This window comes from Ornithorhynchus anatinus, chromosome 14 (genome assembly GCF_004115215.2).
Source record: "Ornithorhynchus anatinus isolate Pmale09 chromosome 14, mOrnAna1.pri.v4, whole genome shotgun sequence".
In the NCBI taxonomy this organism is placed as follows: Eukaryota; Metazoa; Chordata; class Mammalia; order Monotremata; family Ornithorhynchidae; genus Ornithorhynchus; species Ornithorhynchus anatinus.
In genome coordinates this window covers 26,169,287-26,188,424 of record NC_041741.1, presented here as the reverse complement: position 1 = coordinate 26,188,424, position 19,138 = coordinate 26,169,287, and the positions used below count along the sequence as shown (strand labels likewise).

At 46.9% G+C, this 19,138-nt stretch overlaps 1 protein-coding gene across 10 annotated transcripts in view; it reads left to right on the top strand.

Moving 5' to 3' along the window:
• The first annotated feature begins 739 nt into the window (after nucleotides 1-739).
• The window catches only part of PPP1R12A (protein phosphatase 1 regulatory subunit 12A), a 142,320-nt gene continuing 123,921 nt past the window's right edge, over nucleotides 740-19,138 (top strand). For 4 of the 10 annotated variants that reach the window (XM_029078481.2, XM_039914103.1, XM_029078478.2 and 1 more), the window contains exon 1: nucleotides 742-1,045. In XM_029078481.2, the coding sequence (XP_028934314.1) occupies nucleotides 809-1,045 (237 nt within the window). In that variant the 5' untranslated portion in view covers nucleotides 742-808. Of the gene's footprint in view, nucleotides 1,046-6,581; nucleotides 6,601-19,138 lie in introns of those variants that run through there. The other 6 variants (XM_029078485.2, XM_029078480.2, XM_029078483.2 and 3 more) reach the window with 4 other exon arrangements.

Below are 19,138 nucleotides of genomic sequence, written 5' to 3'. Positions count from 1 at the left end.
TGCTGTTATTATTCTATTACTCTTATTCTCTGCGGAATAATAGAATAATTCTGTTACTATTATTCTATTTTACTATTATTCTCTGCAGAATAATACTAACAATTATTAATTCTCTGCAGAATAATAATAATTCTGTCATTATCATTCTATGACCAGTATTCTCTGCAGCAAAATAATAACGATTCTTCTGTTATGATCATTCCACTACTGTTATTCTCTGCAGAATAATACCAATTCTGTCATTATCATTCTATTACTAGTCTCCCCTGCAGAATAATAATAATGATAATTCTGTCATTATCATTCTACTACTAGTCTCCCCTGCAGGATAATAATAATGATTCTTCTGTTATGATCACTCTCCTACTGTTATTCTCTGCAGAATAATAATAATAACAATTCTGCAGACAGGCCGGGGGGGGGGGGGGCTGCAGCCGAGGCCCCGCCCCCTGCCGCCCGGGCCCCGCCCCTTGCGCGCGCGCGGAGGGGGAGGCGCATGCGCAGTGTCCAGGGGCGGTGCCCCCGCCGGGTCTCGCGATGATAGGGTCCGGGGGGGGGGAGGGGGGGCGGTCCGGAGGGTCGGAGGCGGGGCGCGCATGCGCGCGGGGTCCGCCCCGGGGTCTTGTGGGATAGTGGAGGAGTCCGCCCGCGTCTGGGTGTCCGGGGGCCCCGCTCCCCTCCCCTCCCCTCTCCTCTCCTCCCTTCCTTTCCTTTCCTTTCCTTTCCTTTCCTTTCCTTTCCTTTCCTTTCCTTTCCTTTCCTTCCCCTCCCCCCCCCGCCATAAGAAGCCCGTCCGGCCGCCGAGGGGATGAAGATGGCCGACGCCAAGCAGAAGCGGAACGAGCAGCTGAAGCGCTGGATCGGGTCGGAGACGGACCTCGAGCCGCCCGTCGTCAAGCGGCAGAAGACCAAGGTGAAGTTCGACGATGGCGCCGTCTTCCTGGCCGCCTGCTCCAGCGGCGACGCCGACGAGGTCCTCAAGCTGCTGCACCGCGGGGCCGACATCGACTACGCCAATGTGGACGGGCTCACCGCCCTGCACCAGGTCCGCCCCGCCGACGCCGGCACCGCCACCGGCACCGCCACCGGGAGGGAGGGAGGCGGGCAGGGAGGCGGGCCGGCCGACGGCCGCCGAGGGACGCGGGGCAGATGGCGGGGAGCCCTCTGGGCCGGTGGAGGCCGTCTTCTGGGTCCGTGTCCCCCGGCCTTTTTTCTGTGTCTTCCTCTGACCCGTCCTTTTCTTGTGTGTCCGTGTGACCGGTCCTTTTTTGTGTGTCTGGTACTTGTTTTGTGTGTCCGTGTGACCGGTCCTTTTTGGTGTGTCTGGTTCTTTTTGTGTGTGTCGGTGTGACCGGTCCTTTTTTTGTGTGTCCGTGTGACCGGTCCTTTTTGGTGTGTCTGGTTCTTTTTGTGTGTGTCGGTGTGACCGGTCCTTTTTGGTGTGTCTGGTTCTTTTTGTGTGTCCGTGTGACCGGTCCTTTTTTTGTGTGCCCGTGTGACCGGTCCTTTTTGGTGTGTCCGGTCCTTTTTTGTGTGTCCGTGTGACCGGTCCTTTTTTGTGTGTCTGGTACTTGTTTTGTGTGTCCGTGTGACCGGTCCTTTTTGGTGTGTCTGGTTCTTTTTGTGTGTGTCGGTGTGACCGGTCCTTTTTTTGTGTGTCCGTGTGACCGGTCCTTTTTGGTGTGTCTGGTTCTTTTTGTGTGTGTCGGTGTGACCGGTCCTTTTTTTGTGTGTCCGTGTGACCGGTCCTTTTTTGTGTGTCTGGTACTTGTTTTGTGTGTCCGTGTGACCGGTCCTTTTTTGTGTGTCTGGTACTTGTTTTGTGTGTCCGTGTGACCGGTCCTTTTTTGTGTGTCTGGTACTTGTTTTGTGTGTCCGTGTGACCGGTCCTTTATTGTGTGTCTGATCCTTTTAGTGTGTGTTGGTGTGACCGGTCCTTTTTTATGTGTCCGGTTCTTTTTTTGTGTGTCCGGTTCTTTTTTGTGTGTCCGCGTGACCGGTCTTTTTTTTGTGTTTCCTTGTGACCGGCCCTTTTTCGTGTGTCTGGTCCTTTTTTGTGTGTCCGTGTGACTCGTCCTTTTTGGGGGGGGGGGGACCTGAGGGGGGGACAATGGCGTGGGTGGGTGCGTGCGTTCATCTCATCGTATTTAGTGAGCGCTTACTATTCATTCCATCGTATTTCTTGAGCGCTTACTATGCGCAGAGCGCTGTACTGAGCGCTTGGAAGGGACAAATCGGCCACAGATAGAGACGGTCCCTGCCCACTGACGGGCGCACAGTCTCATTCATTCGTTCGTTCATTCAGTAGTATTTATTGAGCGCCTACTCGTGTGGTGGGTGTGTTTGTGTTGGGGGGGGGGGATCGGGGTCGGTGCTGCCCCCCCCCCCATCAGGGGCATAGATTTTGGAAAGGGGGGGCGGGAGGCTGGTGCACCCCCAGGGGCGAATAGGGGGTGTGATTGTGTGTTTGGTGGTGGGGGGCAGGATCGGGGTCGGTGCTGGACCCCCCCCCACCCCCACCCCCATCAGGGGCATAGATTTTTGGAAAGGGGGGGCGGGAGGCTGGTGCACCCCCAGGGGCGAATGGGGCGGGGGTGTCATTGTGTCATTGTGTGTGTTTGTGTGTGTGTGTGTGATGGGCGGCGGGGGCTCCTTTCCTGCTTTTCGCCCCTTTCTAGTGTCTTGTTGGGGAGGGGGCGGGGGGGGGGTGATGTCGCCCCCCCACACACACACACGTGGGACCACCAGATGACCCCGTATCTCCCCCAGCGCTTAGAACAGCGCTCTGCACATAGTAAGCGCTAAACAAATCCCAACATTATTATTGCACACACACACACACGTGGGACCACCGGATGCCCCCGTATCTCCCCCAGCGCTTAGAACAGTGCTCTGCACATAGTACGCGCTTAATAAATCCCAACATCGTTATTCCACACACAGACACACACACACGAAGCAGCGTGGCTCAGTGGCAAGCGCCCGGGCTTGGGAGGCAGAGGTCCTGGGTTCGAATCCCGGCTGCCGCCGGGCGACCGCGGGCCGGTCACCTCGCTTCTCTGGGCCTGAGGGACCCCATCTGGAAAATGGGGATGAAGACCGGGAGCCCCACGTGGGACCCCCTGATTTCCCCCGTATCTCCCCCAGCGCTTAGAACAGCGTCCCGCACATAGTAAGCGCTGAACAAATCCCCACGTTGTCATTACACACACACACACACACACACACACACACACATACACATCCCATTGGGGTGGGCGGGCCTGCATCCAGTCGCATTGAGTGAGCGCTTCCTGCCGAGCACCGTCCTAAGCGCTGGGACCGTAGAGACCCCCTCCCCCCGCCCAGCCCCCCAGAGAGAGGAGTTTGGGGGGGGGGCGGCCGCCCCGGCCCCGCCCCCCCCCCCCCCCGGCCCCCTCCGGGGAAAGAGGCCCCGCGCCCAAGCTTGGCCAAATAAGGAGCGACTGGTGTCCGGCCCCGCCGCCCCCCCCCGGGCCCCTCCCTCCCTCCCTCCCTCCTTCCCTCCCTCCCTCCTTCCCTCCTTCCCTCCCCCGGCCCCGATCCCAGACCCCGATCCCGGGCCCGGCTCTGCCCGAAGCCTGGGCCGGGGCGGGGCGGGGCGGGGCGGGACCGGACCTGTCAAACTCCCGATGGCCGCGCCTCGGCCTCCTTGGCTCACACACACAGCACACACTCCTCAAGCAACACGCACACACATCCCTCTCCCCCATCACACACACACACACAGCACCCCCCCTCCTCCCAACACACACACCCCCCTCTCCACGAAAACACACACAACACACACCCCCTCCCCCAACCCCCCACCCCTCCCCCAACACACACACACACACACACTCCTCCCCCAACACACCCCCACACACCCCTTCCCCCAACACGCACCCACCCACACACCTCTCCCCCAACACGCACACACACAGCACACTCCCAAAACACCCACAACACACAACCCCCTCCCCCAACACCCCCCCCCCCCCAGCACTCACGCACACCTCTCCCCCAACACGCACAACACACCCCATCCCCCAACACACACATACACCCCCCTCCCCCCAACACACACACACACACACAAACCCAGCCCCCCTCCCCCCACACCCACCCAACACGCCCCCCCCCACCCCCCCCACCGCCCGTCCGATTGGGGTCAGTTCCCTGGGTGTCTTGGCATTTGGTGACAAGGGGCTCCAACGTCGACGCTCTGCTTTTTCTCCACGAAATCGGAATGTCTGTCGAAAAGCTGGGAGAGGCTGTCCCAAGCCAAATCCCAAATGTGCGAGAGGGCTAGAGTGGATTTTAATATTGAGGCGGGTGGGTGTGTGGCGCGTTGATCGACAGACCTTGTTCCTTATTCATCCATTCAGTCGTATTTAGTGAGCGCTTACTGTGTGCAGAGCACTGCACTAAGCGCTTACTCCAGCGGGCTCTCCCGATGTCCGGAATGTCCAGGCCTTTAAAGATGTGATTTAATTTATAAGATTAGCACTTAAGATCCTACACTTCTCAGGGAGGGGCGCGTGATTTTTTTTAAATGGTGAAAAATTCTGAACAGATCTGTGAATGTCTTGGTTCCGTGTTTATTAACAATTCTTCCCCCCCACACACATATTCCATTTCTCTTTTGGTGGGGACAAACTCTATCTACTTCGTGATTGCTTTTTACCTCTCCTCTTTTTTTAAATAAAAAAATGGTTATGTGTCAGAAATGAAGATTATGTGATGCCAAAAAAACCCTCCAAAAAGCAACCCCGTAGCAATTTCAGTAGTTACTGTTAAAATGCTAACGGAGACTTGCCACGATTTAGCCTGTTTCAACCAGCCGATATTTGTTTGGGTGGAAAAGTAGACTATTCACATCATCTTATTTTGACAGTTTTTTTCCATTTGGCTTTCTGTTATGAAAGGCCATTGGCCCAGAACGGTGCCTATGTAGACAGACTGTTTAGCAAAGCTTATTTTTGCTTAAAGAGGTGTCGACACACCCTTAAACTTGGGAGTTTTAAAAATAGACACCCTTTCATTCCGGTTGCTTTTGCTCTTATGGATATCACACTTCTCAACTTCCATTTATAGTGAATTTGCCATCCTGAGGTCCAGAGAGGCTACTTTTTAGGTGTGATCTGGAGAGAAAAGTGCAAGCGTAATTTTTATTTCAGGATTACGTGTCTCGAGTGATATTTTTGTCATGCACCCTAGTCGAGGGCAGCTAGTTCGCTTTCAGTTACCACTAATTTATTTGTATTGACATTCGGATAGGGTGCTGGGTGGAGTTGAGGAAATGGTGCAGAGATAAAGTTTCTGTTATGCACACCCGCCTCCAAAAAATTAGTGGCCCCTGCGGGTTTTATCGATCAGCTCTAAGTGTGTCGAGAAGAGAGAAATGTTTGAGGGTGGAGTTACGGAAGTCGGGACAGCCCAGGTTTTTTTGAGGACGTTTGTGTCTGTTAATTTGGTGTGTAGGTATTGAGCTCTTTGGTTACTAAAGAAGTGAGTTTTCTGCGGAAAGTACCAGTAAACCTCAACAAATCACATTCTTTTCCGAAGAATGATGCACGCTAAAGATAAAGCAACTTGGACTGCTCTCCTTTATGGTCTTCATCCGATTTCTCCTGCTCACCAATTTAACCGTATTACAGGGATGTAGTCGTGCACAGTCCCCCTGACGTGGCACTGCGAAGGTGTGCAACCCTAGGAGGTTTTGTCAGTCTTAGTGAAAGTTGTTAATTGGCTGCTGTAGTTTTGTGGGTAGTGTGCTGGAACGTATTCCTCATCTGGGAATGGGTAAACTCCGGCTCCTCCCTTAGTCCGGCTTGAACAGTACAGCCAATCGTATTTCTCCAGCGCTAACTTGTGTGCAGAGCATCGTACTAAACGCTTGGGGAGAGTACAGTATAACAAAGTCGGGAGACGCATTTCCTGCCCACGAGGACCTTATTTGTTCATTCAGTCGTATTTATTGAGCGCTTACTGTGTGCAGAGCATTGTACTGAGCGCTTGGGAGAGCACAGGATAACAGACAGACACATTCCGGCCCACGATGAGTTCACAGTCTAGAGGGAGAGAGAGACATTAAAATTAATTGGGGATATGTACATAAGTGCCGTGGGGCTGAAGGTGGGGTGACTCTCGAAGGGTTTAAAGGGTGCAGATCCAAGTGCAAAGAGATGACTAATTTCCACTCTTAAGAAGGCATCTACACAGGGATTTCTTGCCTTGAACTAGAAGAGAGAACTTAATTGGCAAAGGAGCACACGGTCTCCCCCCCACCCCCCCCACTTTATTGGTTCCAAATCTCTGTGTCTGGGAGTATTCATGATCGTTTTAGAATACGATTCTTCCCCCCAGCAGTCACCAGTCCGGCAAAAACTCTTCGACTGAGCTCAGACTTTCTCGTATAGAATAGAACTGATGGCTTTAACCCTTCGGTCAGGATTGAGGGCTGACTGTGTGCAGAACACTCTACTCAGCGCTTCAGAGAGCACAGTACGACAGAGTCGGCAGGCATGGTGCCTGCCCACCGGGTGCTGACAGTCTAAAGGGAGAGACCGACGTTAATACAGATAACTGACGGCTTTGTACGTAAGTACCGCGGGGCTGAGGATGGGGTGAATAGCAGGTGCTCCAAGGGGACGGATCCAAGTCCGTGGATGACGCAGAAGGGAGAGGGAGTCGGGGGGGAAAAGAGGGCTTAATGGGGAAAGGCCCCTTGGAGGAGACGGGACCTCAATAAGGGAGAGGGGTGGTCTGGCGTATGCGGAGGGGGTGAGGGGTTCCAGGCCAGAGGGAAGACGTGGCAGAGGGGTCGGCAGCGAGACAGAGAGATAGACGAGCGAGTAAACGGGCGCAAGAGAGGCAGGGTGTGCGGGCTGGCCTGTAGTAGGAGATGAGCAGAGTAAGGTCGGAGGGGAAGAGCCGATTGGGCGATGCCGACGACGAGGAGTTTCTCTTTGACGTGAAGGTGGCCGGGCGGCCACCGGAGGTTCTTGGGGAGCGAGGAACATCTACCCAACGGCTTTTTAGAAAAGCATTTCTGGCGGCAGAGAGAAGTACGGGCTGGAGGAGGGAGAGGCGGGAGGCCGACGCGGCGGTCAAGACAGGATGTGACAAGTGCTTGGATTAGCGAAGTGTCAGTTTGCTTTAAAATCTGTAGTAAACAAAAAGTCTTCATTTGGGTGAGTCCAGGATAAACTGATACACCATGATAATTGTTCTATAAAGTTAATATTTTTTCTACAAATCTTGTTGCTCTAACTCAGGGGCTGGCAGGGTTTTGGGGCAGAAGAGCCAAGCACAACCTTTGAGCAGTTGGTGCCCAAAGAGCCAAGCATCCTATTTAAGCACACATTAATGTAACTTGTGAATTTAACAATTTGAAGTGGCACATCCTCCCTCCCCACCTCCCTTCTTCCCCCGCCCCCCCCAGTTGGCATCGTGGCAGTTTTAAACACCTCATCCCCTCCCATCCCCACGCAGTGCTGATTTGTCGGCACGGGGCTGGCTTAACCCCCCTCAGAGCTACTCGGTTTTGTTGGGCTCCCGCGGGACAAGCGATGTCATAATGTCACGCTCCAACGCAGTCTGACAAACATCTCCTCAGGACTGCAAGCTCGTTGTGGGCAGGGAACTTGTGCACTCAATAAATACGACTGACTGATGTCGTTGCTTCTTACGGCTGCTTCCGGGCGGAACCTGTTGTCCCTCCCCCCCACCCCGTCCAGTTGGCCCGGGGAGGCGAGAGGGCAGTATCCATGGGGCTGGACGTGGACAGCAGCAGCGTGACCCCTCCCGTGCCCTCTCTGGGAGGGACCCCTCTCTGCAGCTAGGAGGGGGATGGCGTCTTCCCACCAGCCGGTGACAGGTTTGGGCTGTTGCAAGGCGGGGGGGTCCAATTTCTGCTTCTCTGCTCGTAGCCCCCCTTGCGTCCATCCAGCCGGTGAGAGCCTCCTGATTGGGAGGCCCTCCATGGAGGAGCAAGGACTCGTCTCTGAATTCAGGATTCCCTGGTCTGAACCACACAGGGTCCCGCCCTATCTGGGGGCTCCTGAGCCGGGAGATTAGATTCATTCCTAGCTTCCAGGAGGTCAGCACCCTCTTGCCCAGCCCGGAGCAGGGCTCCAGGCTGACTGTTCGTTGCCAGTGCCCCCTGCCTCTCCCACCCCAGCCTGTGGCTTCAGTGCCGGGCACGCTAGCGGTAAATCGGGTTATTGGAGTGTTTAGTAGCGTATTTCTCCCTCTTCCCTCATCACCTCCTCCCTCTCCCCCCACCCCCCCAAAGACATACACACACACCTTAGCTCTGGAGACCCTGGTAGTAGTTTGAAATATCTTGTTGTCCTGACTTTGGTTCCAAAAAAGAGCCGGGTATGGCTCTGGAGCTGTAGGTTGCCAACCCCTGATCTAAATAAAAAGATGGACTTAAAACTGGAAATTGGAATTTGAACCTTTATTCCATTTAAAAATGCCACATCCTGTTTTGGGGGGCCTTTATTATTAAGTGATGTCAGCTTATTGTGAACCCGGTGGTTACAGTTTTCTCTCAGTGTATGTTTGACGGTGCATTTTGGAGAGAATGCTGATGAGAAATTAGGGAGTGTTCTCCTGGCTGCCCCGGTCTATCTGGGTGGAACGCAGTGTCATATTGGAAGAAGGAGTTGTGTGCAAACGTGGGGTGTTGATCCAAATATGAATGCCTTTCAGAAGTTTTCCTTAACCCTTAATTCCATGAAAAATTATTGCCCCCAAATTCTGGGAGTAGTACTGTTCTTTTCACGTCTTGATGGTAGAAGGAAAAGAGTTGCCTTATGAACTTGGTCTTCTTGATTGATCCTTTTAATGGAATGATAACTTCTTTTTTAATGGTATTTAAGCGCTTACTATGTGCCAGGTCCTGTACTAAGCCCTGGGGTAGAGAAAAGATGATCAGTCAATCATACTTATGGAGTGCTTCCTGTTTGCAGAGCACGGTATTAAGCGCCTGGGAGAGTACAATGTAAGAGACACATTCCCTCCCCACAGGATTAGACACAGTCCATGTCCCACGTGGGACTCCCAGTCTCAATTCCCATTTTACAGATGAGGTTACGGAAGCAAAGTGGAGTGACTTGCCCAAGGTCACACAGCAGACAAGTGGCAGAGGTGGAATTAGCTCCCAGATCCTTCTGACTCCCAGGCCCCGGGCTCCATCCAGTGGGTCATGTTGCTTCTCTTTGAGGCTCCTGATGCAACTTGAAGTTTTATTCTCCTTCCCAAGGCACAATAAAACATGCAGTTTGTTAGAAGAAAAACTGCTACTACACTGATTTTCGAGGAGAAAAAATTAGATCCAGTCTGCTACCATTATCAATCCTTGCCTTTTAGCTTCTAAAATTGTTATGATTTCTGGGAAAGACACAAATGTAAATCTCAGTCTGATAACATTTGGGAAATCAGATTCAAAATTAGACTCCGAGGTTAAATATTTTATGAACATTCAGGTGTATTTTTGTTTTCGAAGCTTCAGGCAAAAAACCTCTAGCCTCTTCTTACCCACGTCACCGATCTAGCTAGTGAAAGGAAAGGGCTAAATCAACGCATCTGTCGCGACTCGGTTTTCAGGATGTACCGAATTGGATGCGTAACAGGCGTCTCCCGTACGGAACGGCGGATGAGCTTCGGTCTAGACACCGGAGGGCTGACAATCTGCAAAGGATTTCAGTGTCGTGCCGAAGCCTGGCACAGAGCCACCCTCTCGCCCCTGCCAGTCGGCTCCCCAGTGGGGTCCAGCAGCGCGATGGGCAGGGCGGCGCACGGGGAGCGGTACCTTGTGAAGTGCACGTACCCAGGTTTGTCATGGGTAGGACCCCTTTGGGGTTAGTCACCCCCCCAGAGTGCCGCGTGGCTCTAACCCGGAAGGTGGGTTGCTTTGGTGGCACTGTCTTTCACCAGCTGTCTTTTGGGATTCGCAGAGCATCCTAGGGTAGTTCGCCGGTCAGGAACTTTCGCCGCCAGTGTCCGTTCCCAACAGGCGAGACTGACAGTTTACAACGGAGGGCTTCTGATTCACGAAACAGGGGTCTTTCATGGGATGTGAATATATATCATGTCTATTTATAGTAGATTCATATGTCTGGTTTTCCTCCCTTTTGAACTCTTTCACCCCTTCCTCCCATTGTGTTTCTCAAGAGGCAAAACACCTTATTCTCTGCTGTGTTTGGGGAGCTTTTTGGCCTAACATGATGGTTTGGGCACCTGGATTTTTAGTTGTTGTTTATTTACACTCATAGTGATCGATAAACTTAGAGCAATGAAGAAATATTGAGGTACGGCATCCCCAAAAAAAAAGTTAAGCCAAAGACTGCGCAGACAAAGGAGCGGATGGCTGACATTAGTATTTAGTTTATTGCCGTACCAATTGTTTAAATTATCTTAAGGTCATGGCTTGATTTTTTTCAGAAAAAATACTGTACTACATCTGTACTACATTTGATCACATAGAGGTAATTTGATCGTCTTAAATCAAGAGAGAAACTGGTAAAATAGTTATGAATTCTTCAGTTTTCCTTTACCCTTCCCCTGTGTTCTTCTTTACCTCCTTCCCGCACGCCGCCTTCAATTTGAATCGCCACTGATGTTCTGACCTTGCGATCGGTGGCTGTCACATCTCCCAAACCTTTTTTCAAAAGCACAGTGTGTAATTCTGTTGCTCGCTTTTTGGCCAGAGTGTTTAACTCAGTTTTAACAGTTATATTTCTAGTGGATAGACTCTAAGCTTGTTGTGGGTGGGGAGTGTATCTGCTAATTCTGTTGTATTGTACTCTCCCAAGCGCTTAGGTTAGTAAGATCTCAGTAAATACCATTGATTGATAGTTCTTCTCTTCTCTCCCCCCCGCCCCCCCACTGCCCTTTATGGTAGACCAGGTTTTTATTTTGTCTGTATCCCTATTAACATCAGCTTCCACCTGATGTTTACAACTAAAGCATTTTAGCAGTCTGAAAATATGTGTAATTGATCCTAGTAGAGAGCTCTTTGTTTCCCTTTAAACAGACTGGAAATAGCAATTAATCCGACTAGGAAATGATTTTATTTTGTAGATACTTTTGTTGTGGTCTTGCTGTTTTTATAGCTCGGTGTATGCTGCTTGTGTTGTATCTTTCTTTTGCCCCTGAAGGGAGCTAGTTATGCGATTCCCCTCAGAGTGCTGCATTTTTGACCAAATTTCACTCTTGGTTAAGAACGAGGAGACTGGGCATTTGTTTAATATTGGTTTAACTTCATTCAGTGGTGATGACACCTTTTTAGTGAAAATCCATTTAGGGTTCCCTTTCAATTGTAAACTTTAGAGGACCGAGACTATGCTTTCTTCATACTTGAAAGTTATCTACAGGCACTCGACCTAGAAATATGTTGATGGCCAAATATAGACCGTGTAAATATGGGACATGAAGCTACTAGAACTGCGTTCTTCTCTAGAGGTGGCTGTATTGCAGCCTCTCCTCACCTCCAGTGGTGGTCGTGCCATCAGTGGTGAAGATTTCTGATTAAATTATCACCAAGGATGTGGTGAACAGACTCAGCAGGAATCCTGAAAATAGTTATTGTGGACTTCTGGTCCATGAGGCGATAGCACAGCATCGGTATATTTAGCCTAGGTCACTGTGGTCACTTCGGTCACCGTGGTCACCATAAATGGGCTTCACCCCCGCTTGCCCACTCATTCACACTCTGAGCCCCTTCAGGATCATGACTGGCAGAGACGAGATGTCCGAGGGGCAACGGGCACACTTACCACCGCAATTAGTTCATTCGATCGGATTTATTGAGTGCTTACTGGGTGCAGAGCACTGTACTAAGCACGTGGGAGAGTACAATCCAACAAGACAATAGACACATTCCCTTCCCACAATGAGTTTCCAGTCGGGGGTGGGGGAGTGGGGAGGAGGGGCGGGGCGGCAGACATTAATAGAAATAAATGACAGATATGGACGTAAGTGCCGCCCCGACTAGTTCTCAGCTCCAGAATCTGAATTACCGCGACCAGACGGAGGCTCGTTCGGTGTTTCTGACGGGAGACTCCATCAGTGTAGGAGAGAGAGGTGATGTTTGGGGGGAAAAGCTGGTTTTAGGAAAAGTGAAAGTAAGCGCTTAAAAAAAAATAAAAAATAAAAAAAATTGAGCTCCCTGGTTAGTAAATTCATGGTAAGGTAGATGGGTGAATTTACAATCTTGATGAGAGGGTTTTAATTTTTGTCCTAAGCAAAAGTCAGCCCACCAACACTCAGATGATTTAAATGGTAAATGAAATGGCTGCAGTCAAAATATACCGAGTCCCCAAAATGGAAAACTTTTCTAGCGTTTTGTTACTGAGTAGAACGTATATGTTCAGAGATGTCAGTGCGCTCTTAGGAGGAAGGGATTTATTCTGGGAATTGAGCCCTACATAAATATATAGGCCATTTGAAGATCTATCTTGACAGTTTTGGGTTTTTTTTTGTTTAACGTTTGAGTGACAATGAGTGTTTTAATATGTTTATCTTTTCCTTGTTGTTCTGGCTAACCATAAAAAGGCAGTCTCGAGCCGCACAGCCTTACAGCTCTGCTCGCTGAAAGCAGTGTTCGCTCTGGTGCTATCTGATGGGTGGGCGGAGACATTCCAAGTTGTCATGTGTTGCTATAGGCATTCCTGCAATGACACTCAAGTGGAAACGGTGGCATATAAGTAGAAGCATTCCCCAGCTGTCACCTTTCTAGTAATCTGTCATGTCATAAACCAACTCAAGTCAGAAGATCGACGCTAAGATCTACTCTTTCAGGGTGGGGGGAAAAGAGACTGTCTTTAATGGTGAATAGTACCCCATGACTCATAACTCATTTCACATGACAGAATTCCTTATGACCAGTAAAAGCCTTCAGAAATTCAGTCGAGTTCACGTCTCCTGTCGAGGGTCGCCATATGGAAAGAAGTCGGAGCCGGTAGCTGTGACATTGGCAGGCCAGAACACAGATAATGGAAAGCTCAAGTCCCAAAGAGTTGTGTCGTAAAGTTTTGATGGTTGAAGTTATGTAATGTGTGGTCTCACTTGAAATAGAGGTTGAGGGGGAAGGACAGTTCATAATCTGTCTCCCCCACCCTCCGCCCCATCATTATACATATTCTTAAAGTGTCAGGGAATCCTCTTTCAGAGCTTGGCCTTGCGTTTGTGCGGAGTCGGAGATGGGGCATATAAAATTGACTTTTAAGCAAATATTATCCAATTTCCTATGGTCTTCCAGTATATCCGGAAGATACGTTTTCAATTTACATATTTTAAAAAAACCAAAACCCTAAAGGTGACTTCTGTTCTTTAAAGAAAATCATTTTGGGTGTTCTGTTTGATTTCTGCTTCCTTTCATGGAAAACTTCTTGGGTTACCCAGAGTTTATGGTCTTTACTAGGTTGATAAACCTGCTTTTATTAGATCCATGTCCTTACTCCGTGTAGAACTATTTTAAACACCTCTCTTAATAAGGAGAATTTTCATAAAATGTCACTTTCTGGGCCCCCAAAATTCGACTTTCAGAGAAGTTTTGTTAAAATCAAAAGCATTTCATTCAACAGATGATAGTTTTGTTTTGTTTTTTTTGCTCCTACTTAATGTTTTTTACCAAAATTTTCATTGCTCTTGTAGTCAGCCATCTAGCCCTTTTTTGAACCTTTATTTTGTGTGAGTCTATAAGGAATGAGTGCAGGGCTGGAATTTTACTTTGTATTATTTAAGACGATATATGTTAAGCACATAAACACCATAGTAGTCAGTGCCTTTTAAGTAACACAATGTTTTTCTCAGATTGTTCTAGAGGGTTTTAATATCTACTTGTCTAAAAACTTTAGCTGTGACTTTGAAGGAAGGCCCGCTCAAATATATCTCTAAACGTGTAGTTAGTGAGGAAGCTAGGAGTTGAGCAAAAAGGTGGGGTTTGTTTTTCTGATGAAGTTAAACTTGAGCAACCTGCACCAGACTCGTTTCAGTTGAAACTGAAACAAGAGGAGGTTGCCCAATGTTAACCCCTTGGTAGCATTCGCTCCCTTTCCTTCACCTGATTTTTTAAGTGTACAATGTGTCTCTGAAATGGCATTTTTCTGGTGTAAGAACAAGGGTTTGGTTTTGGTTACTTTAATCTGCCATATTCAGTCTGGTAATAAGAGTATGAGTCGGGTTTTTCTAAGCTCGCCTCAAAAGGATATGGTGTGGTTTGAAGAGTAAATCAAACTCTAATCCAAGTTGAACTCTATCTGAAAAAAAGACAACCCACAGTTGAGCAAAACTGTCCATTCTAAAGCCTTGATAGAAATAGAAAGCTGAAAGTCAATTCTGACTCAGTTTTGATAGCAGAGTTCACATGTAGCAGAAGTCCAGTCTGCGAAAGCCAGGACTGGAGAGGAAAAATCTCTTAATGGCAGACAATGGGAATTCCTTGGTTGTCAGTGAGAAGCAGCAGCAACTCATGTCTTGTTTAGGGCTTTGAGACGTGTTGGAGCTGTCTTTTTGCTGGAGGATTTGACATCTGTTATCTCCCAGAAGGCCAACTAGATTATGATATTCCTTGGAAAGACAGAAAGTTTTATGAGGTTGGGTTTAGAGAGATAGATGTCTGGGAGAAAGTGGTATTGCTTTGTGCGTAATTTAGAGAGCAGGGATATTTCCGAAAAGAAAAAAAAAGAACCGAAAACCCTTGGTTACTCTTAATGAAACATAAACTTTACTACTAGGCTTTAGAAATATGTATATATTTCTAGAAAATTACACAGTTGCAGTAATTTAATTATGAGGTGTGACACAAGCACCTAGGCCCCATTAAATGGTGAGTTCTGGGGAAGAAGGGAAGAGGAGTCATTTTAACAGTTTTGGCTGAAGAAGACAAAGTAGGAGACTGGGTAGCTGTGATGGTAGAAATGGGAATTTGTCATCTCTACTACCTTATAAACTCCGCGAAGGCAGGGACCAATTGTGTCTGCTAACTTCTGTGGTCTTCCAAGCATTCAGTACAGTGCTGTCTACACAGTAGGTGCTCAAACAATGCTATTGATTGACTAGTGGGCTTGATAGAAGGCGACGGAGATGAGCTTCAGTGATACTTGGAACCACGACAAGAAAAGACTTTTCTCAGGTGGAAGCGTTACAGGGGACACCTGGATCCCATTTAAACATTCCAAGCGCTTAGTACAATGCTCGGCATACAGTAAGCGCTCAATAAATATGATCGAATGAATGAATTTAAGCATCGTTGGTGGAAACTTGAGGGGAACTACCTTGTATTCTTCTCTACTCCCCTCTATTTTCTTTCTCACGCCAAGGTCTGGAATACTAAAGCAAAATATTCTCTTTCTGAAGGTCGGGGAAATAAAAAAAAACAATTTTTTCCCATTTTGCCTAGAAACCAGGGCTGGAAACATACCCATCGGCTAGGTAACGCAGCTAAAGAACAAATAATCAGTAGTATTTGAGTGCCTGTTCCTTTGTCCAGATACAGTACTGAGTCCCTGGGAAAGCACAGTGGCATAGTTAGAAGACATATCCCTGCCCTCAAGGGGGTTACAATTTAGGGGTCTTACTAGTTGAAACATAAAATAAAACTTGGTGCTACGCAAAAAAACCAGCCTCTGAATCGTATATTCTCATGTAGCGTTAACATATTTAATACGTGTGTGATTATAATAAAAGCATATTGTCAACTGGCTTGTAGATGAATAACTATTACTGCTTGTGTCATCATTACTAATATGAAAAAGGACCATTTTCTGCCTGATGGCTGTATACATAGTAGAATTTAAAAAAAAAAATGCTTTCAATTGATGATCTTCTGAGGAGGTAATAATGTTAATAATATTGTTGGTATTTGTTAAGCGCTTACTATGTGCAGAGCACTGTTCTAAGCGCTGGGGGAGACACGGGGGAATCAGGTTGTCCCACATGGGGCTCACAGTCTTAATCCCCATTTTACAGATGAGGTAACTGAGGCCCAGAGAAGTTAAGTGACTTGCCCACAGTCACACAGGGAGAGATGGTTAACGCTGGAGAGCGGTACTGGGAATATTTTGGAGTTCTGCCTTCACATTTAATCTAGGAAAGTAAACTTTCAAAGAGCAGGTTTAAATTCTTTGTGATCCTAGCCTCAAAGATACTTTCATACTTACAAGTCAGTCAGTAATTTTTTTAAACATTTGCCAGGATACTTTATTACAGTGTGATTATGAATTTGGATTGTTGCCTTTATAGGTTCAGATAATTTATATGACACCTGAGCCATTGAAAGAATTGAATATTTAATTGAAATTAAATTTTAAATGTGAAATGTTCCAATGAAGTTTGCATACCTTTACATGTGAATTGTAAACATGAAAAGAAAGAGGGGATTAATTTAATGAAGAATTGACAGTAATTGTAAAAGTCATCCTGGTTCTGATTAGAGAAGTCAACATGGCCTAGGAAGATTTTTGCCTTCTAACCACTTAAAACATGCTCAGGCATTCTGATGGAAAGCAACTATTTGTAATTTTTTTCTTCAAATTAAAAAATATTTTTTCCTTAAATTTTCATGCCATCCTTACTATAGGTAGCCGGTAAATGGATTTTGCTGTAATTTTCACTACAGTATGAGTTATCTTTTTCTAAATTTAGTTTTTAAACCAAATATAAATCCAGGATAATTTTTGCAGGGGCATGCCAGGGCACTATATTGAACTGTTAAGTTCAGTAGAGCCTGGGTATTTTTCTTGGTAGAAAAACTACTTCGAAACAGTATAAAATAATCTGGAGCTCTGGATTTAGGCATTGGTGGTGATTAAAATTGTCTTTTTTGTAGGGACCTTTGCTAATTATTGACCTACAGCCATTTTTTTTAAATGTCTTCAATTGTAAAGAGGAAAAAAATGTTTTTTTCCCCCTTGTCATCTTATCTCATTGTCATCCTTTTAATTCTGTAAAGTATGGGTATTTAAAGCTTGTTAAAAGCATATCCAGAAAAGGAAACCAGTTTTAGACATGGAAAGATTACTGTACTTCGGAGAAACTAAGTGCCATACATTTAGCCTAGATGTGAATTTCATTCACAATTTATGCTGCCTTTCCATGGACTGTAGGATGTTTTCCAGGAGAACAGTGATATTTCAAAGAATCATTTGCCAAAGGAAACCTTCTAGTACTTGAAATTATAAAATAGTAGACTATAATAATGTTCTCGTGCCTCAATATTGTAGAGACCACAAAGGAGAAAGCTTATAAACCCCAGCTACCCTTAAGTCCTTAATAACTCATAATCATGACTTTCTGAAATGCGATGGCAGAACAAGTGAGAAAGAAGAATGGAGTGCTGAAAAAGCATGTTTACTTTTTAGGTGTTTCTGTGGACATGTGAGGGTGGTGGTGCTATCATATCCTGCTGTTCTGGACTGACTAGCCGTAAAATAGAGTAAAACAACAATGCTTAAGAAAGATGATTTTCTTGTACCCAGAGCTAAAAGTTCTGCAGTGAGGTCTGCGTCCATATAAAAACAGAACTATCAAAAACTTAGCATGTGATGCAAAGACTGACTATTCTATTATGCAGAATTATGCCTGGGGCTGAAGTTCAGAAAATATTATATCTCAGAATTTCTGCAAACTCTGTTTCATATCAGGGCATCTGCCTCGGATGCGTTTTCTTCTGTGCATTTCTTACCTTGCCTCTTTTTGATTGTATATAGGAAAAAAAAAGAGGATAAAGTGGAAAGCCCTATGTTGGGGGTGTGCTGTTTTTAAGAATTTTCCTTTTGAGGCAAATTGTTTTTCAAATTAAATATAGAACTGAATTATCAGTTCGTTCATTTCATGCTATATTGTTCTTTCCCAAGTGCTTAGTAGAGTGCTCTGCACACAGTAAGCTCTCGTGAAGCATTCCATATTTTATTCTCGCCTCTCCCGCCGTCGACCCCGGCCCACGTCCTATCACTGACCTGGAATGCTCTCCCTCCTCACATCTGCCAAGCTCTTTACCTCTTCAAAGCCCTACTGAGAGCTCACCTCCTCCAGGAGGCCTTCCCAGACTGAGCCCTCCTTTTCCCTCTGCTCCTCCTCCCCTCCCCATTTATCTTTATGGTACTGATGCTTGACTACTTGTTCTGTTGTCTATCTCCCCCTTTTAAACTGTGAGCCCATTGTTGGGCAGGGATTGTCGCTCTCTGTTGCCAAATTGTACATTCCAAGGGCTTAGTACAGTGCTCTGCACACAGTAAGTGCTCAATAAATACGACTGAATGAATGAATGAATTAAAGACACTTGATTGTACTGGAGACCCCCCCGATTACTTTGAAATGTGAATCTGGTTCACATTGCTCTTGAAACTTGCAGGATTATGCGGAAAAGCACAGTAGGGATCATAGTGGATTAAAATATTTACCAAATCTGACTGGCACTATTAAATGTGAATTCAAATACATTTCATTAACTATAAAGTTAGTTAGCTAGCTCTCCGAGGGCAGGGATTGTGTCTTCTCTTTTTGTTCTACTCTTCCAAGCTCTTACTACAGTGTTCTGACCACCTTAGAAGCTCAATATACTGCAGCGCTGCCAAATCTAAAACAGATCGATGTCAGTTTTTTATTCATGGGGGAAGTAGATACTTTTGTAGTGACTTGAATTTAGTGAAAAATTAATACACGATCACCACCAAGAGGCTCTCACTGAAAAGAAACAAAGGGTAGATGTTTTCATAACTGTGTTTCTGGAAAGGTGTGACGTCCTCTGCTGTGACTTTCTCTTAAATCTGGAGGAACTGAAAAAGGGAAATCTTCTCTATTGAAAAGGTCCAAAGCATTTGCCTTCCATTTCTTTCCCTTACATTTGCTTTTCTGTCTTAACCCAGTCCGTAGTTGCTTTTAGTTTCATACTCTGTCTCTTCTCACAGTGAAACATTAAAAGAATGCGGTCTGTTTTCACCACTGTAGCGAAAACAAACCTTCGTATTATAAACTTTACTCCTCTGGCTAACGCTCGCTCCATTTCCCAGAGAACATTTTCAGTGTTACTCACTTTCCTCTCCTTCCTGCCCTTCTGGAAAGCCATGCAAAGCACACCTTATTTGACAGCATTGTTTTTGCAGTCTGAACATTTTTAGGCCCTCGG